The 26819-nt window shown below is 35.0% G+C and overlaps 4 protein-coding genes across 6 annotated transcripts; 2 read left to right on the forward strand and 2 right to left on the reverse strand.

Annotated features, from left to right (window-relative positions):
• Positions 1 to 95: 95 nt before the first annotated feature.
• LOC139113416 (terminal nucleotidyltransferase 4B) lies at positions 96 to 6286 on the forward strand. Its single transcript, XM_070674582.1, has 8 exons — positions 96 to 732; positions 1306 to 1476; positions 1587 to 1944; positions 2045 to 2191; positions 2269 to 2462; positions 2746 to 2899; positions 3149 to 3287; positions 3415 to 6286. Exons 1-8 carry the CDS (start codon positions 212 to 214, stop codon positions 3618 to 3620), a joined length of 1890 nt encoding a protein of 629 aa, XP_070530683.1. The 5' UTR covers positions 96 to 211; the 3' UTR covers positions 3621 to 6286.
• A 172-nt stretch (positions 6287 to 6458) lies between these two features.
• LOC139113421 (cytochrome c oxidase subunit 4 isoform 1, mitochondrial) lies at positions 6459 to 7847 on the reverse strand. Of its 3 annotated transcripts, none has more exons than XM_070674587.1 (4): positions 7731 to 7847; positions 7034 to 7231; positions 6769 to 6961; positions 6459 to 6677 (listed from the first exon to the last, which is right to left on the reverse strand). In XM_070674587.1, the coding sequence occupies exons 2-4, from the start codon at positions 7223 to 7225 to the stop codon at positions 6565 to 6567; spliced, it is 498 nt and encodes a 165-aa protein (XP_070530688.1). In that variant the 5' UTR covers positions 7226 to 7231; positions 7731 to 7847; the 3' UTR covers positions 6459 to 6564. The 3 variants fall into 3 exon arrangements, with proteins under 3 accessions (XP_070530688.1, XP_070530689.1, XP_070530691.1); XM_070674588.1 differs by having other exon boundaries at positions 7592 to 7734; XM_070674590.1 differs by lacking the exon at positions 7731 to 7847 and adding an exon at positions 7531 to 7550.
• Positions 7848 to 7948: 101 nt separating this feature from the next.
• Positions 7949 to 16184, forward strand: Stim (stromal interaction molecule). The gene is made up of 11 exons (XM_070674579.1): positions 7949 to 8660; positions 8784 to 8923; positions 9153 to 9272; positions 9429 to 9541; positions 9645 to 9760; positions 9826 to 9995; positions 10102 to 10245; positions 10321 to 10488; positions 10635 to 10902; positions 11076 to 11156; positions 13488 to 16184. The coding sequence occupies exons 1-11, from the start codon at positions 8450 to 8452 to the stop codon at positions 13994 to 13996; spliced, it is 2040 nt and encodes a 679-aa protein (XP_070530680.1). The 5' UTR covers positions 7949 to 8449; the 3' UTR covers positions 13997 to 16184.
• A 234-nt stretch (positions 16185 to 16418) lies between these two features.
• On the reverse strand, positions 16419 to 26086 carry Rk (G-protein coupled receptor rickets). The gene is made up of 13 exons (XM_070674578.1): positions 25312 to 26086; positions 22647 to 22718; positions 22466 to 22537; positions 22259 to 22327; positions 21959 to 22102; positions 21699 to 21839; positions 21522 to 21587; positions 21290 to 21433; positions 21140 to 21211; positions 20754 to 21043; positions 20352 to 20534; positions 19375 to 19569; positions 16419 to 19285 (listed from the first exon to the last, which is right to left on the reverse strand). Exons 1-13 carry the CDS (start codon positions 25530 to 25532, stop codon positions 17877 to 17879), a joined length of 3078 nt encoding a protein of 1025 aa, XP_070530679.1. The 5' UTR covers positions 25533 to 26086; the 3' UTR covers positions 16419 to 17876.
• Positions 26087 to 26819: the final 733 nt, after the last annotated feature.

Below are 26819 nucleotides of genomic sequence, written 5' to 3' on the forward strand. Positions count from 1 at the left end.
CGCACGTCTCTCCGCACGGTCGGTCATCCGTACGCGGCGGACGCGCGACGCACGGCGCACGGCGTCGGGAACGCGCGCGCGCGCGCGCTACCATACTCGCGACTCACACATCTTCACACGTACAGCGCGCACACCTATAAGCGGCCGCACGGGCGAAGGCCGCGCGGAGGAGATCACCGACGGAGATCCCCCGTCCAACGGCAGCTATTTCATGGATCCGACCATCGGCTGGTACCAACCGGAGCAGTACGGCCCCGCCAAGGACCTTTGGTTGCACATCTGGGAGGCTGAGAAGGGCATCGACGTTCTCACGGTTGCGGGGAACGACGCTAACCCCATGGGTAGCAACGCGATGGGCATGCGGCTGCAGCAGGACTTTCTCGCGCTGGACACGAGCCCGGCGACTACCGCGCCCGGCACTACGCCGTCCTCCAACGTCACCAACGCCAACGCCGGCACTGGCGCCGGCACCGGCTTCTCTGCCAATAACTCCAGCAACACCAACGGTAGCAACGCCCGATCCACCTCTGCTGTTCATGGCAATGCCGTTGGCAACGGTGAGCACCGCGTGCCTCACAATGCCTGCAACAATTATTACAACCCGTCCCGCAGGAAAAGCGACAATCGGGCGAGCACCTACGATATGAATTACAACTACAATGCCCTCGTCGGCGCCTACGGTGGGTGCCCTTGGCGAGTGCCCAACAAGCACTACTCCAAAGGAGTGATCGGGTGAGTATGGAATCAATATCGTCGTCCGGGACGACCATCACATGTTCCATATGGCTGTCCATTAAGGTTATGTCACTTTAGGCCACTTGAAGGCTGCTTTCACGCTCCGAGTAATACCAATGACTAAAAATATATCTTAAGAAGGGGATGTAGAGCAATTTCAATATCATTTTAATATTGCTGCCTCTCTGTTAGTCTCTGCAAGTGAGATAAGACACTTTGATGAAATCCTTGTACATGCCATTCTTCCCAGTTTACAAATAGAGCCTGTAAATAGCTGCAAAATGTTATCATCATTGTTTGGTTTTTAAGAAACTGTAAACGTATTCAAATATATAGGGTGCCGGCAGATATTTTTTTGAATTATAAACTGAAGGGTAAAGCATCCCTTGTGCAAAATTAATTTAAAATTTAATTTAAATATAGATTTTGTGTTTAAATATTTTTTTAATTATATATATATATATATATATATATATATATATATATATATATATATATTTCCATTGAATCATTATAAAGATACTAACAAATTAACTTTGTACTAAGTATTGATTATTTTGTTCCATTTAGATTACATGAGGAGATAGAAGATTTTTTCGCATACATGTGTCCCTCACATGAAGAGCATCTACTAAGATTGAAAGTTGTAAAAAGAATAGAGAATGTAATCTTTGATCTCTGGCCGAATTCTAAGGTTGAAGTGTTTGGTAGTTTTCGCACTGGTTTATATTTGCCTACAAGGTGGGTGATAATTATGCAATTTAAAAATAAAATACACACGAAATATTTATTTGCCAAAAATTCTATGTTACATATTATGAGATACACAGCCGACTTTTCTGTCATTGCAGTGATATAGATTTGGTAGTGATAGGAATGTGGTCAAATCTTCCATTGCGTACATTGGAACGTGCTTTACTAGATCAAAACATCGCTGAGCCATCTTCTATTAAAGTATTGGACAAGGCAAGTGTGCCAATTGTCAAATTGATCGATAAAGAAAGTGAAATTAAAGTAGACATTAGTTTCAACATGAATAACGGTGTCAAGTCAGCCGATTTGATAAACTCTTTTAAGAGTCAGTATCCAGTTCTGGAGAAGCTAGTCATGGTGTTGAAACAGTTTTTACTACAAAGAGATCTTAACGAAGTCTTTACCGGTGGTATATCCTCTTACAGTTTAATACTCATGACTATCAGTTTTTTACAAGTGAGTAAAATTGTTACGCGTACATTGGAACGATATTTCTCGTTTTTTTCCATTTTTCTTTCAACGCTAATTGTCGAATTAAATTTTTATTGTTTTCCAGTTACACCCGAGAAAGGATATTCATTGTCCAAACACCAACTTAGGAGTGTTGTTAATCGAATTTTTAGAACTATATGGAAGAAAGTTTAATTATGTTAAGACTGGCATCCGTGTAAAGGATGGCGGAACTTACATATCCAAAGAAGAGGTTTTATAATAGTTTATATATAATATAAATTTTTACACATTTTTTTTTTTTTAATAATACATATTAATTATTATTAGATTCAACGAGATATGATTGATGGTCATCGACCATCCCTACTGTGTATAGAAGATCCGCTCACGGCTGGAAACGACATTGGTCGTAGCAGTTACGGTGCTTTGTATGTAAAGAGTGCATTTAATTGGGCCTATTGTATTCTTTCGCAAACGGTCAACCCTTCAAATATCTTAAGCAATGACGCCAGTAAAGTAAGGTAAAGTCTTCATTATATATATGCTTATATAAGATTTCACATTCGCCCGTTTTTTTAATTTTTCGACTATTCTAATTAAAACTATTTTCTCGGTTTTAACTCGTATATTTCCGATTTAAAACTATGATTTTCGATCTCCTAGCGACATCATTTAAAAAATTATATCCGACATTAGTTTGTTTCTATATTTTTATTCTCTTTAAATCTATTTATGTGTTAGTTTATTTAATACAACCATTATATTTTTATAAAAATTATTAAAAGATGTTTTTATTACATATAGCATATTGGGAAGAATAATTCGTGTGACCGATGAAGTAATAGATTATCGTAAATGGATTAAAGATACATTCCCTGTGCCCGTAAGCGAAGGAGACTCTCTGTCGAGCTCAACTGGTTCTGATGCATCTACTCTTTCAGCTCCTGCCAGTGATACGGTAACTTAATATCTTCTAAAGGAAATATCTATAGAGATATCCCGAGCTTATTCTCATATGTATTAATCACTTGATACACAGTAATGTTAGTTTGCAATGCTAAAAAGTAACGATAACTTATATATAGTTGTATTTAGTAATTTTAATTTATTTAGAATTATTTCACATTGAATAGTTCGTAGCGTAATTGTTAAGTAAATAATCTAGAACTACCTGCGATTTTGGATTTTTTTTACATGTCTGTTTAAGGACTCTGAGTGTAGTCGTGGCAATTCTCCAAATACTGGTGGGAAGAATGAAAACGACAAAAATAAGGATAGGCATTTGTATAATAGTCATCCAATCCACAATTATTCTGGGAGAAAAGCATTCAAAGCAACCACTCACGGTACGACAGTCAATCGATTTTGTTCGCTTTCCGTATATATTTTGACGAGATTGTTACACGAATTACACTCAAAGGTAACTTTTACATTTAACGCGTGTTATTTTGCCATTGTCTCTCTGTTTTGCAGCTAATCACCAGCAGAATTTCAAAGGTAGTTATCATCGCATTAACAACAATATAGTTGGTCAGAATAAGACCAAGCACGCGCTCCATAGCAATGGAAACAACAATAACAACAATAACAATACTAGTCACAGTCCAAGTTCTAGGCCAAAGTCGATGAGGAAGAAGCAGTGTACGATGCAACGTGGGACCGGAGATTGTGTGCGGTGATGAAACGTACACGATAATTTCGGATATTATTTCCGTCACTTAAGTAGCGAGCTCAATATCATAACAGTGTGATAGAAAGACAGCGATTAATGGTCGGTCATTTAATAATTGAACCATCCTACATGATTTTTCTTCGCTTTCAGTTTTGATTCAATGTACAGAAAGGGCACAATGTTTACGGTTCTGAAAGAACTAATGATTTAAGAAATTTTATAATTCTTGTGTAGAACAAGAATGCCCGAGCAGTAGCTATACATATATGCATATACACACACACACACACACATTTTTTCCCCACGTATCAGAATTATATTTTACTCTGTACGTAAAAGTTTATATATTAAAAGCGTACAGAAGTTCTGATAAAGATAAGATCTATTTATGTTTTATTTTCGTTGCACAGGTTAAAAAACCAACACCTGGTGTAATAATATTTTACTTATTATTATTATTAAAGAAAAAGAAAATTCAAGAATTTATCATTGCCATCGTCAAGAATAGTAATTGTGTTCACATCCATGGTGAGTAACATAATTGTAACACGTTTAAAATACGAGTAGTATACAGATGATAAGTTATAATACGTTTTTCTCAACATAAAACTATGAAACACACTAATAGTGACAACAAAAATTTAGTTTTCTATACAAAATTATATTCTTATAACAAGAAGGTAACGAGAAATTCGGTGATATTGGGACTTATCTAATGTATGTACATATTGTAATATACATCAAACATAGAAAAGTAAAAATTTAAAAGTTACCTACTAAATTTTTTTAACTTATAAATATTTAAAATAGTGTACATTGTAGTAATTTTATCATAAAAATTCGTAAATGAAGCCATATCTATTTCAAAGTATACTTTTTTTTTCTCTACAAACCATAAGTATGTTATTGTTGAAAGATTTTGGTATGTTTTTTAGATTTTAATAAAATTGCGCGTTTATGTGCAAATAATACGATGGTAAAAAAAAATTTTAACATCTATTTAAAAAAAAAAGCTTATTAATGGAACAGAGTGATGACAATGCTTCGAATCTTGGTAGTTTATTTCGTAGCTACAACATTTCTTTCGCAAATTAGCTTTATCTTTTTTTTTTCTTTTTTTTTTTTTTAACGTAGTGACGCCAGTTTCTTAACGTTAGCTCGTAATTCTTAATATTCTCTGAACAATGATATATTATTTTTATATCAGATAATTGAAACAAAACACGTTTATTCATATTATACAAAGGGGAAAAAACGAAGAATCTGATATTTATCAATCTTATATTGCATTTGATGAAACTTATGTATATGACAATACGCGAAAAGGCCTTGACATTACTTAAAAGCTCTGTATATTACGTTTGTCGATCATGGTAGATCATAGTTCACTATAGAATATTACATTCCGTTGACGCAATAATTAATAAGACAGAAATAACGTGTTTACCGCAGCAGGTCTCTTTAATAACATTAGATCAAAAGCCTTTTTGGTGCTACTGCATTTTTGTGTTCAACGATTTTTAACGTGCGATGTAAAGATTTAATCCTTGCAACTTTTTAATATATAATTTAGCCACGTGAATTGAGAGGACGTTTAGCTACCTTTTTAAATTATATATATAACACCCAGTATTCCGTGTATATTATTTAACTTAAAACTCTTTCATATGTAATATTGTATGCTGTGATTGAATTTAATAATTAAATTGTCAATTGCTTAAAAGTATATATAGATATTTATATATATGTATATATATATAAATATATATATATATATGTATATATATAAATATATAATTTAAATGTTACTGTAAACTGTAAAGCATTATATAAAGCCATACTACATTTTTAAAACCATGTAAACTTATTATCGCGTAGTGATCCTCGACAAGTTACGTGTTTTTTATAAATATCAGAATTTCGTAATTATTAAAGATTTGATAACGGAACTTCGTAATCACTCATATTTATCGAATTTCCCGAATGACTATTGGACCGTTTGTAAAAAGGAAAAAAAAATTAAAAAAAAATTTAATAAATATGAATGATGCCGATATTTGATCTTAATTATTTCTCGTTTGTATATTTTTTAAGGAAAGCGATTTTACCTCGTATATAATCATCATTTAAAATCAACTAAACCATTTGTAAACTTCTCGATAGCAATATAATACTCTGTATTTTCCAAAAAATTTTTGATAGTCACGTATATTTATATTTGTGTGAGTATATTTTTAAATAAGCAATAATGTAACGATGTAATGCGATTAGTGATGCTGTTTTACCTTTGTAGAATTGTACCGTCGTTTCACCACCGTTACATTGAGATTGTAAAAATATATTTAATTAGCGTGTACTCACTACCGAAAATTCGCAATTATGTAACTGCGAGTTTTCCAAAAAGTACAGGTAACGGGACACTTGCTCGTACTTCAGTAGTCTTTTTTTTTGTTCTCCTTTTTTTTCAAATAAATGAAAAACTTTCACGAAGAGAAAGAAAAGTGAGATATCGACTATGCGAGTTAAAATGTATGAATTAAAAAATGATCAAACCGGCAGCGATTTGTACTTACAACTATCTATTCGTAAGTTTGTATGTTTAATCTTCAACAAAGTATATATATGTGAAAGATGTACAAATACGAAATAAATCTTACTTACCTTTTTCTTCAATCGAGTCTTACATTGGACCGATGTACGTCTAATTTATGTATATTCGGTCATTTGTAATAATATTTATAGTAATTTAATGTACTAATTTATATTTATACGTTATCATATAATTTAATACATTATAAATCATAAATACATAGCGATGTATTTTAATATATCAATAATGCTCTAATGTAACCACATGGCATTTATTAAAATTTCGCCACTTGTACATTTGTACAAGTGCCCAAAAACGAGTTACTGTACATAATGACTAAATAATCAGTGTAATGTTTAATTTATTTTACTCTAGCCAAAGGCCCATCGATTGGATTCATGTCGAGTTTCTTCATGCGGTCTAACTGCGCCAAACGGCTTTCTAGCGAGAATGACTCGGGCAAAGGTGGATAAGCTGAAAAAAAAAAAACAACAGTCAAGAGTTTCAGTAATGCAAATTGGATTGCATAGATATTCAAGATGTAGATAGCTAAATAGAAGCATACCAAATGCTTTAAAGTACAGATACAGCCATACACCACCGCTTACGACCAGCAGCGCCATTCCAACAATACCCTTCCACTCTCCAGTTGGGGCTTCCATTTCACTGAAAGTTTGACGAAAACTGGCACGATACAGGGCCTTTTTCTCCTCAATTGATAGCTTCTTCCAATCACCCCTTTCTTTCTCTCTCAACGCCTGAAAAGATATACAGTTTAACAGTTATAATTCAGTGACAAGTAAAGAGATTTTAAACTTTGTTTTCTTTACCTTAATATCAGATGTATTTTCTTTCCAGCGAATTGCAGGACAAGGAAAATCTGTTCTGTCTAAATAGCATGGCTCACCATTATATCCAAAACCGACTACATCCCTATTACCGATTCTGTCGACCGTCATTATGCCGCATCTTTGGACCTGAATAACAGGCCGTAAACGGTTCACAAACAGCCTGCCTGCCATGGTTCACTAGAAAAATACAACATTATTAATTGATTTAGATATAAATGTCAACGCCTGAGGCAAATATAAATATCTTGTCATCAAATTAAATAGACAGAATTTATATAACGCTCGAAAAAACTCAGATAACAAGATATAAAATCAAGTTATTCGTTCAGCTCGCAAGGTTGACGCGAGTCGTTTTACAGAATTTTAATACGTGTCTGAAATTATTATATTCTATTCGCGTTATTCCAATTGTATAATTGTTTGACTGCCGCACAGCATAAGTAATAAAAATATCCGCGCTCAAGCGGATTCCTCACCGTGAAACGTCTTAATACTTGGAGGAATGTCTAATTCAAGATGCGAGTGAAGTGTAATTACCTAACAGACACCTAACTGATAACGAGGCTAGAGGCGCTTGAGCGGAAATGCGCGACGGAGGGAGTCGGTCGCGAAAGCTCAATGGCGGTTACGTAATCGAAGGGATCGTTGCGAGAAGATGAGACACAACCAAACTCACCGCTGTCCGCGTCTGCGATAATCTCCCTCGTCGGTCTCGTCGCTCCTTTTCCTCGCGCAGGAAGAAGAACGGAGAAAAGGATCAGGTTAGTATCTGTATAATTGATGGATAATTAATTCCCCATTACTGTCAGCGCGTTCATAAAGCATTCGGTTTGCTCTCTTGACCGCCGGTAGTTCATGAAGATGGACTCTAATTAAGCGCACGCTCGTGTATGTATGTGTGTGCGTGCGTGAGTTGTGCGTGTTATGTGCTTAGTTTGAAGACGGGAGGGAGGAAGAAAAGAAGGAAGGAAGGAGCATTCGATTGGGGACTGATTCGGGATCGCGTACAGACGTGCTATTACTATACAGTAGTGTACTTAATTTGACTTAATTGACGAGGAGGCGATCGTATGTCTTCGTGCACGTTTCGGAATATCAACGGGGAGCCCACCTCCATGGAGCTAATAATATTAGCGCGTGACACACAGTTATGAAGCCGTTGCACTCGTAATCGGTCACGCTTGTTATGCGCTCGTCGCGAACTGCCGTCGGCTCGAGCCCGATAACTGTAACCTTGAATACACTCACCATCGCAAATCGGCGCCGAAGGTAAGGCCGGAGAGCCTCGAGCTCGATTTGCTCCGACTCGGCTTAATCCGCGCGGCTCACAGCGGGATAGGCGCGAGAGAGGCTCGCGCGAGAGAGCTGTCTCGAAGAAGCTGGTGCTAACCTAAGATGCGAACATCCGAGAACGGTCAGGCGCCTATATCAGTAGCTATTCGTTTGTTGTACTTGTCGTTCCTGGGCACGGTAGCGGCTAGCGGCGGAGCTCTCGATTCCACCCCGACCTTCCAAAGCAGTGCTTCGAGCACTTCACATTCCAAGATAACAGCCTTCTCTGCCACCCTCACCAATGGATTGGCTCAGGCAGTGGCCCACGAATCTAGTAAGTCTTATCACACTTTTGCTAATGCAGCAAATTTCACGAATTATTTCTCCATATGCACTGTATTTGGCAGTCTTGATAATTCTTTGTGTACCTTGTACATCTTGCATCAACTTATTTCAGCTGGAGACACCTGTAATGATGACCTAGCCTGCATCACTATGGCTTCTCATGACCGATTAGGTTTAGAAGCTATAAAGTCTCTCCACAGTCAATTGGATGATGATGCTAATGGAAATGTAGATTTATCTGAATCTGATGATGTGAGGATACTTTAAATCATTTTAAGACATGTTTTTATTTTTTTTATTTAAGACATATATTTTTTTTTTTATTTATTTAAAACATATATTTTTATTTTTTTTTATTTAAGATATATATTTTTATTTTTTTTTATTTAAAATATATATTTTTATTTTTTTTTTATTTAAGACATATATTTTTGCATTTATACAAAGTATTACATGGTGAATATAATTTTAACTTTGACAGTTTTTGAGAGAAGAACTGCAGTATGAGGCTGGTTATGAACGCAGGCAGAGGGCTTTCCATCATAATGATGATATGCATATCAGTGTCAGAGAACTTTGGGAAGCTTGGTTAAGATCAGAAGTATGAGATATGTTTATGTCTATCAACTTTTACACTACTGTAGCAATACAAATGTTTTTTTATATTAATTGACACTTGTTATTTTAGAATTTATGTGTACAACATGATTGTATGTCTTACCTTATCATATATCCTAACATTTTTATTTTTTTTTAGGTTCATAATTGGACTATAGAACAAACGTCAGAATGGTTAACTTCCAACGTCGAGCTTCCTCAATATGTTCCTACTTTTATACAACACCGTGTAACTGGTGCTACGCTTCCTCGGTAAATTAATTCAGAATTAAAAAATAATATTTATTGTATTTAACATTTATATCGATGTGTATAATACTTAAATTAATTTTTTTAATAAAAATTTTTATTTTAGATTAGCTGTGAACAACATGCATTATTTAAACAATGTGTTGGGTATCAAAGATCCTATTCACAAACAAAAAATTGCTCTAAAAGCAATGGACGTTGTTCTTTTTGGGCCTCCCAAAGGTAAACTTTAATATTATACTCTAAAATATGATCTGTATTTATTGTACTAATGTAATAATTTACAGATACAGGACATAATCTTAAAGATTTGATATTGGTTATATTATTATTTGGAGCACTTATTGGATGCTGGTACGCATATCAACAGAAGAAAAATTCACAAAAACATCTTCATAGAATGATGAAGGATATGGAAAGTTTGCAGAAAGCAGAATTTGCTCTGGAAAATTTACAGGTAACTTTTTCGAAAGTTACATTAAAAATTGACAACTTTAAAGATAAATATGTCTTTTTTTTTTAAATAACATTAAAATTACATTACGTATCATTAATCAAAACAGAAAGAATTGGAAAGAGCAAGACTGGAACAAGAGAGTGCAGCTACCGAAAAACAAAACTTGGAAAAACGCTTGCAAGACGAAAGCTTGGGATTGCATACTTCGTATTCGGATCTTGAAGTATCGCAACTAAAAGCGGAAATTGAAGTTAATGCCATTCTACATTTATTTTGTAAACGTTATGTAAATTAATGTGCTTTTATCAATGTATGCATTTTGCAGACGTTGAAATTAGAATTGCAACGTGCTGAGGGAGAACTTGAAGATAGATGTTGGTCACCACCAGCTGGACTGCAACACTGGCTACAATTAACTCATGAAATTGAAAACAAAGCATATATGAATAAGAAGATGGCGGCTGAAAAACAACTTCAACAAGCACGAGAAGCGGTAAATAAATAGCCTTTTTAAATCGCTTAATGCAATTAATTATACAATATTTAGTTATCGATTACTTTAATTACTAATTATCAAGTTATATACAAAAATAAGTAAACCTGCATTATCGAGAACAAAACTTATTTGTTATATTACAGTGTGAAAAATTACGGAAGAAACGTTCCAGCCTCGTAGGTGCTTTTGTTTCGACTCATGGAAAATCTATCGATGAAGTTGATAAGAGTATAGTTGAAGCCAGAACCGCGTTGAATGAAGTAACAAACGAATTGAAAGAAAGAGTACATCGTTGGAAGCAGATTGAGATACTTTGCGGCTTCAATATAATTAACAATAATGGTTTAAATTACTTAGAAACAGTTTTGTACAGAGGAACGCCTAATGGTAGAGGTCTCGGACTTAGTAGAGGTATTTAATTTTATATTGAAATAATATTAATAATAAATTAAAATTAAATAAAAATAGATAATTTATTATCGGTTTTTATTAAAAGATTGTAATTAAAAAAGAAACGTAACTATCGCTTGTACAATTTTTTTGTTTAACGATTACGAAACTAAATAATCTGCGTTATATTACAGGACGACTCAGTAGTCAAGATGATTTAGATGATGAGGCAAGTTCAGTGTACGCACCATCGTCGGTCAGCGCAGCTGCTGCAGGTATGGATAATGAGTACTTAGATTGATATATTGTACCAATGCTCATTTTATTGTTATCGTGGTCTGGTTATATCGCTTATATATGAATCAGCCACGTTATATTGAGCCCTTTTTAACGATAGCTTACTAACGAGTTGAATTTTGTGTTTAATAATAGAAAAGAATATTTTTTGTAACATTGACAATTTTATACTTGTAACAGATATATAACATAAAATTTCCATACTTTGTTAACATTGGAACATCATGTGCCTTAGGTATACGTCGTAATATATAATAACGTGGCTAACATATACATATGAGGAATGCAAAACGCAATCCAACTTTGTATATGTTGTCTGATAGATAAGAGATTATACAAGAAGTAATAATAAATGATGCCATTATCGTGCCAATGTATTAAATTTTTAAATATGTGATATGTGAGATGGGAAGTAAAAATTAATTCTACAAATACTCGTAAATTTATTAAAATAACTAAGAAAATTTTACAATAATGTTATAAAAAGTAAGAATTGAATTATAAACGCATAACATATAAAAGGTGCTATGTCTATGGCTAATATTTATATTCCATTCTTATTTAAAATCGTCTTAAGTTTAGTCTTATGTGATTTTAAATCAATCACAGAGCCATATCTTCAGATATTACTTAAAACGGTTTTAAAATAAAAACAGATTATGAATATCGGCCTATGTATTTAGTTTGTTTTATATTTAATCGACTCTTTTATTTTTTTTGCAATTTTTTAAGAATTTAAAATGTTTTTTAAAAAATAATTTTAATCTTGATGATTTTATTATTTCGTAAGTATCGAAGTAATATATCTCACATAAACATAATATTTTTATTACAACATATTTATAATACCGTAGAAAATTATTAATCGTATAGATTAAATTTTTTCTTAAAATGTTTAATTACATTCCAGTTGTTTAGCATTATAACATGAGTATTAGATCTGATTGCAATATACACATGACAATAGTTTGAGATTTATTGATGGGGGAATTATTAATTACATTTTATATGTATATATATATAATCAACTGGCATCGATACGAATTTTCGCGTAAAAGATACGCGGTAGTCTCGTGAAGTTCGTTTACTTAACGCGAGATACTACCGCGCCTCTTGATATACATATTATATATATATAACATAAAGCAAAATGTTAAATTGTACATAATAATATACTTTTCTTTTATAAATGTATATAAAAAAGCAGAGAAAAATTCAAAAAAATATACAATAATTTTTTTATTAAAATTATTTCTTATATTTTTTTGAATTCTTGTAAATCTTGGTGATAAAGTGTGATGTAAGATTAAAAAACCGTCGACCATCTATGTATTACGGACATTATGTATATAAATAAGATATATGTATACATATAAAATATTTTTATGATCAATTTTATTAACAATAATCAAATTGTGTGCAATTTAAAAAAGCTTTATATCTTACTTCAAATCTGTCTTATTGTCAAATAAGACACTTTGCTGTCTCCAAAGAATCAAAGATTATTCAGTCTTAAACGTTACCAATTACAATTTAATGTGTTGATTCTTAAATAACTTTATAAACCACGTTTATAAGATACAGATCACGTTTATTCTGTAGTTATATACTTATCAGAAAATCGTTATCTTAAAACGTGTATTCCATATATGTATATTAGTGAGTTTAGTAAGTTTTGGTTTTATTAAAGTTACATAACACAATGCGTTATTTTTCTGTATGAAATATTTAATAATTACTATTAATAAATTTAAAAAAAAAAAGCTTGGAAAAGTACGAATATATGGGCTTCTTACTATGACCTATGTATATTAAATTTTAGTATTTCGACTTGTTGCATGTTTTCCATTTCAAAGCCTAACGCACATTAAATTGCTAACATAATATTATTATATAATAATGCACATTGTATGCTTGTACTACCATTTGTAGTTAATCAATTTTCAACTCCTATTATTTCATGTGATTGCAATTTTGCAAAGATTATAAAAACTGTCCAATGTTTGTGGTTTGGATAAAGACAGTTTTGAAAAGTGAACTAATACACTAACACGAGAAACAAATTGTTTAAAATTAATTATTATATATATATATATATACATATACTCTAAAGAATGTCTATGTGTGATGTGTTTCGAGCAAATTTCAGTCTTGTAAAGCGTTGCACGAAAGAATCAATTTTTTTATACTATATACTTAACAAGCTTCGAAGTTTTCAATTTCTTACAGCTTTCATTAGTACCATTGTTCTCTTAATCATATGGAAAGAAATTTGCATTTTGGACATCATGTACTTGGCATATTCGTAGGTATTTTGGAGAATTCAGCGTGGAAGGAGTCTTCGGTGCCGCCCGGTAATCGGTTTGGAAACGAGCTCTCCGACTCTTCGAGCAGTGAGGCAGAAAAAGAAACGCACGGGATCGTTCACTTTGTGCTAGGTGACGGACCCGAGGAGCCTGCCGGAGCGTCCGGAAAGACCGCGCCGTACAAGGAAAAGTCCAGCATTGTACGTTCTTACAGCCAGGATACAAATATACTGGGCAAGGATGAAGATAAGGCTTCCCTACCGAAAACATCGTATTCGGAAAACTCGCTCGACACCTCGGATAGGTCTAGTTGTCGTTCCACGGCAACGATGACTACGACGGCAACTGCAATGGGCACTAAAAAGTTTCTCAGAGAACTACCCACCGTAATGTCAGTCGATGATGAAACGCTCTCGACCGACTCTAACTCTACCGCCGACAACGATGAGCTTAAACGACGGCGCAGAAAGCTCTTCCCAGCCTTTAGAAAAAACAAAACCAAAATTACGTGATGCTCACTAGTCCCATAATCTCTCTTGTTACTTAATTGCTATCCGTTACGATTAGTTGTAATTGCAACATGCACTTAAGATTTACTTTACCGATAGTTATTAATGTTGTTAGGTACTATCGTTTATATCACACACATACATTCTTTTTTTCCCTCCCCTTCTCTGTCTCTCCTTTTCTGCGCGCGTATAAACTCGTGGAAATGTAACAATTATTCAGGATGTTTGTTGCCCCGGTGTTCCTTCCACTTTGCCAAACTTACGTCTACAAGATGATAAAGCATGCGCCAGCGGATGTATGTACTACTGGAAAGTTATTCAACCTAGACGAATAGGTTTTTACAATCGCAATATTGAGAAGTTATAATAATATTACGGCAATATATATTTTTCGGTATGTACTTTTTAGGAGACCAAAGTTCTCCAAATCGCAAACTTTTATGGGATAAGATTTTTTTTTTTTTTCACGATGACGCTAGGAATATTGATAATAATTATCGTTAGTATAACGTTTCCTGTCGCGACGTGATTTTGTAGTGTTAGTCATCATTTAGATACTGGGCTGGGCACAAATTTAATACTAAACGTGTACTCTTGTCAACGGGCCGATTGTTTCAGCTTCCTGGCAAATTTATCTATCAAGGAAACACGTGCATATCTTTATTTTTTTTTTTTTAAAGAAAAATAAAGATAGACATATAATTATCCGATAGACAAATTTACCAAAGAGTTGGAACAATTTGTTCTACATGTTGTTTATTGTTGCGTATCGTACTGAATAATAAAAATGTACGGAGATAAGGTATCTTCATGGAAACAATTTAAATTATTAAAATTATCATTTATTGTCGTACCGTCCATATACTGGCAATACATATGACTAGCTCGAACACTTTGGCAAATCAACATCGTTATAAGAAAAATTTTATACATTTGTACTATATATATTTGTAAGTGAATTGCAAAGTATTGTGCAAGATTTTAACGCGCGCTTAAAATATTTTACAACGGCAAAATTTTATGTGAACGTTTTTCTAAGACAACATTGAGATTTGAAATCGTACAGTTTTAATTGTGCAAATGTACGGTAATCTATTACGTCTTCGAACTGTAGAAATCTTGATGCAATAATGTATTATACTTATTAGATAAATTTTGAGAAACTTAGCTCTATAATCATATAGAATTTTCAGTAAGTTTAGGTTGTTTCAGAGTGAGCGATTTCAGAAAGTCCTGTTTTTCTTCGTAAATCTTTGTCGAATTTTATTGCTAGAACAGAATTATCTTTTTGTGTACGTAAACGTAATTGACATTGATATCGCTAAATTTTTACTATTTTTATTGAATATATACTTGGCTCAGAATCAAATAGTTGACAAAATGACTTACAGCCAGACGAAGACTGTAAATTTTTTATTTTGTTGAAAAGTTATTGCTATTAGTTTACTCCAACTTGCATGAATAAAATGCACATCATCGTAAAAGTTCAGAATATTACAAGTTATAAACATCGAAATTTATTTTTCTTAAAGACAATAATAAGTATAATTAATCTCTAATCAATTGCTCTACAAATAAAAAAAATAAAAGAGAAAATATGTTACATATTGGTGCTTGTTATCAACGTTTAACACCTGTTAACACAATTTAAAAAGGTGTTAATTACTTTAACTTGCAAATTTTTTAAATATTGCATCGTTCGCAATTTAATTATTTACTCGTCAATCTTATCGTCTTTGTACGAAATTTAATTAAAACATTATCAGTTTTATTATTGTAAAATAAGGAAAAGATATGTTACTAATATACGTCAACTTTGTCACGAGCATGGTCAGTAGCTCTCCACAAAATGTTCTTCCTTAGAGATTTTTAAAGCAATGAATTTGTATTGACAAAGGACAGTTTCTAAGGCTATGTGTATCTCTATATCTCATTTTCTAAGTGAATACTAGATCTGAATTTATTCTTTGCTAAGCAGCATAAGTAAAGTTACGTATGAGGATTTGATCTGCGTTGCGCGCCGTACAAATCTTCGTTAAAGTTGAACATATAGAAATAGATTTTTATTAGTATATTCGTATTTAAATTATTATATTGTTGATACAGTTTTACGATGTCGCTTGCAAATGCAATGCGTCTTCCTTGGAATATGAAAGTAACATTTTGCAAAAATAAATAAAATTTATAAAAATTAGCCAAATAAATAATAACCCAGCGTGCGTACAGTATGAAATAAATAAGTAGAGTTACATAAAAGAATTACGTTTCTTTTACGCTTGGTAAAATTTTTCTCAATTAATTATTCTTCTCAATTATTTCTCTTAAATATTTATTTTATTTCTATTATGTTACAGACTTTAATAATCAGCCAACTAATTGCCTGTTAACTCCCTCAGCTTCCATACTAAAAAATACTTGTTAACAATCACTGTCGTAAAAGTTTTATTTTATTTTTACATCACACATGCGCTATTATCAACTATTTTTAACAGATCACTTAACAAAATTTACGATTAACAACTGATTATCCTGTTATTATTAATTGAATTCGTCAATCCAGATTAATGTCTTGAAAAATAAAGTAGCCTAGTGCAAAATTTATATTTGATAATAGCAACGTTATTTATACAAAATGTATAATCTGCCGATAAATAAGCATCCCGTGCACCGTTAACATTCAAAATACGGTATAAGAGACAATCTGCAATTTGACTGACGACGAGTCTTATGCTCAAGACGGTAAGACCGTTGCGGTAGTTTCACATGTTTTTGTACTATTTGTGATGTAAGCCATAATATTTAATTATTATATGCATACGTACACCGAGAGGAAAATATATAGTTACTTTCGGACCCATTTATAATTTTATAATATTTTTAACGATAAACACGATAAATCCAATCATAATTATAATTGATTCAACTGTATTTATTAAAAATATTATAAAATTGTGGCTGGGTCTAAAAGAAACTATATCTTTTTTTCAGTGTACACATATATACAAACGCGCGTACATATGATATTCGGTATGCGTATATATAGAATTCGATGTGCAACAATTACCGAATATCTACTGGCTATTGAGACTAGCAGCTAAAACTCTTTAACTCGCGATCGGTGTAAATGGCTCACGCTTAGAGGAAATTGTACTTTTAAGCTCAATTATAATTTTATATTATTTCTAACGATAAATTCGATCTGTCATATTTATCGTTTAAAATATCATAAAATTATGATTGGATCCAAAAGTAACTATAACTTGCTCTCAGTGCAAAGTTAAAGAACTCATAATCAGTCTTATAACGTAAAAGTATATAAATATATACAACACATGTACGAACGGACGGACTATCTCCTAAACTAATTTCGTCAGAAATTTATGTAATTTAAAAACAGATCGATGTCAAATTCACTTTCGACTAATCTGAGGTTACATTTTACTCGCGTATAAGTTCGCCGATTAATTCTTAATAATATGGTACGTCGAATAATTGAGTATTAATTTAATACGTTGAACGTAACAATATTCGTTGACATTCCATTAACGTATTTCGTTAAAGTCTGAGTTAAAATTTTTAGGTACACAATTTACAAAAGAGCAATATCGAATAAAAAATGAGAAATGCGTTGCAGAATCGTATTGCAATAATGATACACTCATTGTGTAACGCCTGGCACGTTTTTGCTTACTATTTCGTTCAAACGACAATTTTAAACTTGTACAAAACGTCATAAATACATTATATGTATAGCTATATATACTATGCAGTTATACTAGCGAAGATTATTAATACTGAATCTGCTCGAAGAATTTGCTCAACGAGAATACACTTAAAAAATATTACGCATATCATACATGTATACACAAAAAAAATTACATGTTTAATTTGTCGGCATATTTTCGTCATCCTGTTGATCACTGGTCTCGGCCGCGGAAGGTATCGTGGCGAGCAATCTAACGGCCAACCTTCCCGGTGATCCTGGAGGTTCTGGCTCCTGGATAGCGAGCTGGCGAGTTAGTCGTGGCTTTGGCCTGATCGGTCTCGGTGTGTTACGTGCGTTAATTTCTAGAGAGGCACTGGATCTCGAGATGCGCCAGGTACTGGTGCTGGCAGTGGTCGCGGACCCGGAAGAGTCGTTACGGGAAGAGCTCAGGTTTGAATCTTGCGATGATTTTCTGGTGATAAGCCAAGAGGAGGTTCTCCGTTTTGGGTCTAGTAATCTGAGTGGGATTCCGCAGTGATGTGTCTGCCGCCAAGAATCCGATCTGGACGAGGAGAAGTTTTCACTGGACGACACCGAAGACGCCCGTTTGTGCTGCTTCTGCTGAATTTGGGCAATCTGATAGGCGTATTGATCGTTACGCGTGTGCCGCGGCCGGGAATCGCGCGAGCACGGCCAAAATATTCCGGCGCTCCACCAGCGGTAAGACGAGCAACGGCTTTCAGTTTCCAAGAGTCGTGAGTTGCAAGCGCACGGTGTCTGAGGTCCTTGATTCTCCCGCGACGACCGATCAACGAGGCTGTTAGTGTTGGCGGGCGTTTGTCGATTGCTAAAATTCGAGCTGTGCCGGCACCTTCCGATACCTCGAGTCACACGTGACTCCTCGATTGCTTTGCATATCAGCACGCAATCTTTTTTGAACTGTTTCGTTAAGATTGCGTACAGAAATGGATTGCAGCAAGAGTTAAGCGGTAACACGAATACCGCGAAAACTTTCGCCTGCTCTAGAGACACCAATTGCAGTCCGAAGGCCGCCGTGAGAGAGAAGAAGGCTATCGGTGACCAGCAGAGGAAATCAGTAAAGACGAGCAGTGCCATTCTCTTCGCTATGCGGGAATCGTTCGAGTTCCATGCCTGCGAGCCTCGTATCGCGCAGTACATCTTCAAGTAGCAGCCCATTAATATGAGAAAAGCTACTCCGTTGATCAGCATGAGAAATACTACGTATGCGAGTGCCGCGTTGCCATTAGTTTCAAACGGCAGGCAAATAGCGAATTTTCTGTAGTCCGAAACTCCTAGTAACGGTAGACTCGCCATGGACAGAGCGAAGCACCATCCTATCGTCATAATATATCCCGCGTGCTTCAGTGAGAGCCGCTTATTCAGATGCATCGCGTGCGTTATCGCGTAATTCCTTTCCAAAGTGATCACAGCGAGAGTGTATACACTCAGCTCGGAGCTGAGAACTCCCAGAAAGCCGGCAAGCTGACATCCGGCTGACATTTGCCAGGGTATTGCATACATTCGAAATTCTCCTAGTGTCGACGCGTCAACAACAGCTAATAAACCTAAAATTTAAACAATTATAAACATATTGTCATCGAATAAAAACCAAAGACGGGCTCAACGATCGATATAGATGTATAAATAACATTACCTAGATAAATACCCATGAAAAAATCGGCAGCAGCCAAATTGCAGACTAAAAATCGTGGTACATCCATCTTGCTTCTCGAAAATATTAAGACAAATACTACAGTGCCATTTCCGAGCATGGCCAGAAGGAAGACTATCCATACGCCGCATCGCAAGGTCCACCAGTCGAATAAATCTTGACACGGTAAGAAAGGACCTGATTGTTTCACATAAAAATATAATTTAATATTTATTACATATAAATATTATTTAATTATATATATTTTATATATTTTTTATATATTCTTTTTTGTTACAGATCGACGCAAATGCGTCCACTGCTGTCAAAGTGTCGTTACCGCCGATATTATTAATTATACGAACCGCAGCCGGTTCGTCGGTCGTTCCGGGAGTTTCGCAAAGTATTCGGGCGTAATTTTTTGATTTTATTCTAAACGCGAGTGCCGGACAGAAACGCGCGTAAGTGATCGATAATTTTCGCGATCATAAAATCACGGTCGGGGTGTTCGCGAGTGACTTGTGCGCGGAAGGATGACTCGACACGTCCCATCTGAGAGGAGGAGCAGGCCCGGGGGGCATCATGCATCGGCGGAGCAACTTTTAGGTAAATATTAATTTTTTTTTTCATAGAAAATCTTTATAAAAATAAAGCTTTCCCTGTACTTTAATTTAAATACTGATTTGTCTACATTAATATGTTTTATTTTATGTTACAGTCACCGGCAGAATTCTTCAACTCCGCTGAAGCTCATGCAGATTGGTAAGTCGCATGATTTTTTTATTTCGTAGTTTGTAATTGGGATCTCTCAAAAAATAGCGCGCGCGTAGCGTTTTTTTTTTTAATATTATAAATATTTAATTAAACGGATCAAATAGCTTAGTTATCGGAATTAAATAAATAAAATTATTAAAATCGTCTACGTGCATTCAAAACGTGAAACATGACTTCGTAATCGTGTAGATGGTTGCTCAACGTACCAGGTTGCGGCAAGCATTGGATACGAGAAGGTACACTCCGACTTGTCGACGTTGTTCGACCCTCTAGGTTGTCAAAATAATCCTCTACATACGAGGGCAAATTTCCAGGATAAGTAAAATCTGTACCAAATTTAGCTAGAAGTTCATTTATTTGCGGCGATCCAAATTTGTCAGTTAGGTTATCTAACAAAGAGAAAACGTTGTTATTTTAGTGTAGCAGAAATAAATAATTAAACATGACGTTATAATATAATACAAATAACCAAATTTATTCAAACTTAACAACTGAAGTTACAGTAAGTGCTTTAGAACAGTTGAATATTAAACAAGTATTGAAAATACAAGACGCGAAAGATATTAATAAAAAGTAGATACATGGAAATAAAAAAATTGTTTACTCACCTAATTGTGGCCAGATATCGCTGAACGTTGAGTTCCATAAACTAGTATCAAAATCGTCAGTGGGGAACAAAATTGATTCCTGTACCGGCGATTTCGTGGCAGTTTCCTCTACTTCGAGCGAGAGAAATGAGCAGCAATGATAAGCGTAAGACAGTAACATCGTTTGTACTCGCGGAAATCTTTCGGGAGGTGGAAATTCTCGTAGTGCAGGATTGTTAAACGTCTTGAGATGCAGCAATCCTGCAAGACCTCTCACTGGCAGTGTAGGGAAAACGTTATTTCCTAAATTTCTATAAATAAATGCCTGTATTTTAATCACGTTCGATTTGATTTGTAAGAAAGTACAAGAAGCAACTTGCACTGCGGAAATAACATATTGAACTTACAAGTCTTGTAATCGTTTCGTTTCTCGAAACGCATCAGGATGTATATATTCGATATAATTATTCTCCAAGTCTCTAAAGAGTTTATTAAAATTAATATCATAATTCAAAACAGGTAAAATCGAACTTTATTATTAAGGGTTTCGTACTTACAAAACTTGGAGTCTATGTAATCCGGTTAACGCATCACTAGAAATGCTTTGTAAATTATTATTGGACAAAAGGAGATCGTGCAGCATGTTCAAACCTTTAAAAGTATCGTCGGGTAATGAAGAAATCATATTGCTAGCTAAATCCCTGAAAAGTAGTATATTATTACCTTCAATATTTAGTCCTTCGCGTATTATTTTATATTATATATTTGCATATTACGTTACATACTTACAAAACGCGAAGTTCATGACAGCCCCGTAAATTTGGCATCTCCGTCAAAAAGTTGGACTTCATATCGCTAAAAATAAAGATATAAAATATGTAAAAGTACTTATTGTTGAAAGAAACGATAATTATTACAATATTGTTATAAAAATATATTTTTTTTTACTGCATTAATTGCACTCACAGACTTTTAAGCTTCGCACACTGCTGGCAAAGATTGGAAGGAACTTGCTTTAATTGGGAACGATCTAATCTTAATACTTCTAAAGACGTCGCTCCATTTAAATTAGGGAAAAGCCGTAATTCCTTTAGGTTTGACAGTATTCTATAATTGATAAAGAAGTGTAAATACAATGCAATTTTATTTATTGAATAACGTATTCATTGCGTGTATATATATGCACACAATTATATATATATATCTCTCAAAAATAAATTACTTACAACTTACGGAGCTTGCCAAGATTTTGGAAGGTCTCGTCGTGTATCTCCTTAATAGGATTCCCACGTAGATCAAGCGACACCAAATGACTAGTATAGCGTAATGCATTTTTTGTGAGTCGTTCTATTTTATTATTTGATATAGACCTAAAAAGACATGTGTAAATTTTATGAAATTATATCTTACTCGGGAACGAACGAGGAAAGTTAATAAAAATAAGTAAATGGAAAAATATTTCATTAAATAAAAAAAGGATAAGTAGGATTTTATATAATTAAAATACCAATTTAGTAGACACTTACAATTCTTCGAGACTAGGTAGATTTATAGCAGCACTCGGTATCTCTGTCAAAAAATTTTCATCGAGTTCCCTGATGAAAGCAATGAAAGATGCATTACAAATAAATAATAATTTAATTTAGGCTATTGTTTAAATTTAATATTTAATATATAATGGTCTTTGTTACTTATTAGAGATTATAATTTAATAAGATTTTTTAGATACTTACAATATGCGAAGATTTGCCAAGTTTGTAAATGCATCGTCATGAATGGCACGCAAATGATTACGTCGAAGAAATCTAAATATGAATATATAATTTTTACATATAAATATATTGTATGTATAACGACTATTTCAGACTCCTTGATATTTTTTCTCATTACTTCACGATTATTAAGTGTACTTACAAAATTTCGAGATTGGGAAAACGATGGAAAGCACGTACTGGAATGTCCGTTATGGTATTGTTGGTTAAATCACTGAAACAATATAAAATAATTCCATAAAAACCACACGTTATAACAATTCGAAATTAAAAATTAAATACCGTAAAATTTAATTAATTAAAACAAGACATTAAAAGTGTACAGAATATTCTTTTACACTGTCATCACTTATGTTCCGAGCAATACAAAGAAATAAAAGATTGTAATTTGTTTGTTGAAATCCACGCGACAAAAATTTAATGAAAAATGTTAGCGGTAAAACGTGATCGAGCGTCTTCTAAAAATAATTCTTTTATGAGAGATGATTGCCAGATCGTTGCACTCGTAATGTTGACGCGTTAAGGTGAGAAAAGAAAGAAAAAAAGGTTCTTGCAATTTTATCCTTTCGCTTAAAGTAAAACTAATAAAAGCTATAGCATTAAAAAAGAGTATTAAAACTTATGCGAGAAAAATTTGCTGGGTTATTTCGCCAGTTTTATTAAACTGTTAATTTATAACTCGCGAAAATCAGTATAAAACTTTTCTTAAGAATAATGCGGTAGTTTTATCAGTTTTCCTAATATTATTCCACCTCATTTTTTATTACCTAGATCTAAGTAATAGAAAAAAGAAACGGAACGCTAAGAAAAAACTGGTGAATCAACGTTTTTATCTTTGTGTCACGTAAGCGCGAAATGAGAAGAATAGACCGAGGGTTGCGTAGATTCTGGCTCATTTTTATGAGTCCTTCGACCTCTTTTCGGGATGGATCGATGACTGCTTATACGTTTACTGAATAGAACTAGGAAATATTGCACTATTATACATGATAATTAAAAGAAAAAAAATCACCGTACGCGAAATGTTTAGTTATACTGATACTTAACAATTAGTTAAAAGATAAAAAATATGCGTCTATTTATAATAAAATTACTAATGACTTATATTAATTCTTAATCGAAACAATAAGAAAAGAGATAAGTATCAGTATGCGAAAATCTGTAATATAATACGTATATACATTCGTGTAAGATTATCATCGCAAAGTGAATGCTTAATTCGCCTGACGTGACAAATTTTGCTCGCACGCAACCGCTATATCCGCAATTTTACTCAACTGATTGTGGTATATAAACGCTCTTTGCCACGACTCTTAACAATTTTTTTTTTAATCTGTAATCGTTTAACATTCTTCGCGCGTTTTTATTATTTGAATTATGAACAAGCGTTTAACTTGGATTTCAATAAATACGCGAAACGAATCAGATGCGATCCGCATATTGTGTTAGCGAGCGTACAGTATTTTTCCTCTCGTTCATTCGTCTTAAAAATAGAAAAAGCATAAGCGGCAGCTCTTACGATACTTCAACGTACGCTTTTTTTAAAGTTCCAACGGAACTTTCTCGACGCGCACGAACATTGGGTTCTAATTACGTTTTCGGGATCATGATTCCGTTACATGCGGACCTTTGAAAACTTTCGATATTTCATATTCAAGGACAACTTAAATTTATCAATCATTGTATTCCCGAAGTACCGAGAAATATTATGTGCCTTTCGTATTAATAACACGAATATAATTAAATGAATTAATAAGCAACATCGGAAATAATTCACATCTTGGTTGGTTTTATCAATTACAAATAAAACTAATAGAAAAAGCGACCGCGGCAGCCACTCGAAGTCGAATTGCTGCTTCTCGAAGCAATCTACAGCTTTATACAAATTAAAATAAATTAAAATCAAACGTAGCGTTTTTACAAAGGCGTTCATTAGACCTTCGCGACTGCGAGCCGCGAATAATTCCGCGAGGCTGCGCTTAGAGTCATACGTGACTAACAATAAGAGGCAATAAGCTTCGCTTCGTTCCCTTGATCTTAAATCACGATCCGTAGAAGATCGACTGTCGTTCCGTTCGGTATGTAGGTCGCATCGTGGTGTGTAAAGAGAATGACGCTACTCTTTTAATCTTTCCTATCGCTTGGTCGAAAGTTTTCGTCCGATCGGTGTGGATATGGAACTCTGCGGTTGGCGTAATGAATGATGACTGGAAAAGGAATCTGAAAAGGACACGTCGGAGATATTTGGGTATTCGAGGCGTCGCTCCTCCGCTTTTGTGCGTCCCGTTTATCGCGAGACGTTCGGGTGACAATTAAAACGAGAATACTGTCCTCTCTCTATTGCACAAATGCGACAAGACCTAGAGCCGTATGTAGGGCGTGCGGTGACGAGCGTCCACTACGCTTATTACTTATCTGCAATTACAAAGATAAATTTTACGCAACGCTATGCATTCGCGTCAAGTATTTTTTTTTTATATTATTCGCGAATATTTCTTTTTGTTTTAAAAATAATTAAAATTTCGATGATAGCGATTTAATTACGTTTGCTAATTTGTATAAGAAAGATTTGCGCCGCGCGGGGCGTCGTTTCGCGAAACCCCAGACTCCCCGGAGACGTGGAAAATCGGCAGAGCCCATCACCGCGGTGCAAAATGTACAAAGCGTGAATCGCGCGCAACATTCGTTCAACCCGAGAGCTCTTTATTTTTCTAATTCAGCTCGCCCGATCGGTTGTAATATCCTTCGACTTCCTAGAATTGAGACCGATGTAACGCGGAGTACGGACGAATCCTGAATATACTCACATTTTTGTAACGTTAACGGGAAGACTATCTTTTAACGGATCAACGTCGTAGATCGGTTCGACGGAGAGCAGGTCGGCGCCGCGACAGAGCAGCTCCCGTCCATCGGCGACGACGTTGCACGGTATCGCGTCTGGTAGGCTGCTGCGGCAGTAGCAAATTCGCCAGGAAAGGATGATCGCCAAGATGACCGCTATCCCGCTTCGACGTGTCCGCGTGCACATACCGGCCGACCCTGTACGTGTCTGCCCGCGTAGCTCACTTTCGCAGCTCTCTTTCCCGCTGGGTGCGCCGCGCCCAGGACCAGGTCACCTCACCATTCTTCCCTGCGTTCTTTGACGTCCGCACGCCCGCGATCCACGTCCGGGCACGCGTGTACGCGCGCAACCATCAATGCGAGCACCCCCATAAGGAGCGGTCGTCGTCGCTGCCGCCGCCGCCACCACCACTATGATCTTATCACTTTAACCACCACCGTCCTCTGCCGCCTACCGCCTGCTTTCCGCTCCCAGCGCTACTCGCTCCCCCGATAGTCCCGATGCTGCTGTCGCACCTTGAAAGAAAAGAATTGCTGCCAGTGACAGTACTCCCAAACTAGTTTGAAAATTGCAAGTACCAGGTTTAAAGAGAGACCTACTGTTCGGCTCGCGGTGCATTCACCAACTGGTCCGATATTACGCGCCGTGCTTACATGGATTTCGTATATCGCGCATCCCCCCCCTCTACTCATCTTACCACTTACTGTCCCATCCTCCAGCTCCAACACCCAGCACACCCACCCTGATTGCTCACTTTCACAGCTCCGATCCTGCTGTCGACGGTACAATGGCAATGCCACAGCTGAGCTCGTTCGCTTTTTACAGCGGAGACCAATTACGTGAATCTATTAATTCACCTGCAAATGACAGGATTTGTGAAACGTTTATAAGATTTTTATATACTTGAATTAAAAGTTGGACTACGTTCGCTTTGGCATTTTTTTTTTTTTATATTAGTGCCATCACAATTCGCAATTGCATGGCAGTTCTTTTGTACCTGTTTTACTTAGGAACTCTTCAAACGTTCAAATTAATTTATTCTATAAAGTATTAAAATTTTTTTATCCCTTAAAAAATTACATTACCTTTACGCAATTAATTTTTAAACGTCTCCTTTCGGGGATTCATTTCAACTGCATCGGTAGGCTCGGTAACCTATTCAAGGAACTCCAAAGGATCAAAGTAGAGAACAGGATCCCAACAGTTTCGATTTTCAGAAGCTCAGAACTGCAATCGTACATTGCGGAGTCGTTTTTTTATTTTTTATTCTTTTTAATATTATTATTAGACAGTAGAAAAAATATACGAGGTAGCCGTTGATATATAACTCAATTGGATTTGCAAAAGCCGTTAGTTTCACTTCAACTGGAGACAACTTCAACGTCACTAGTATTGACATCTGCCGTCACTTGAATCAATTGCGTAGCGAATTTTGTTTCTCAGCAGCTGTTCAGTCCCGCTCGTCTAGATTGC

This window comes from Cardiocondyla obscurior, linkage group LG02, assembly GCF_019399895.1.
Source record: "Cardiocondyla obscurior isolate alpha-2009 linkage group LG02, Cobs3.1, whole genome shotgun sequence".
Lineage (NCBI taxonomy): Eukaryota > Metazoa > Arthropoda > Insecta > Hymenoptera > Formicidae > Cardiocondyla > Cardiocondyla obscurior.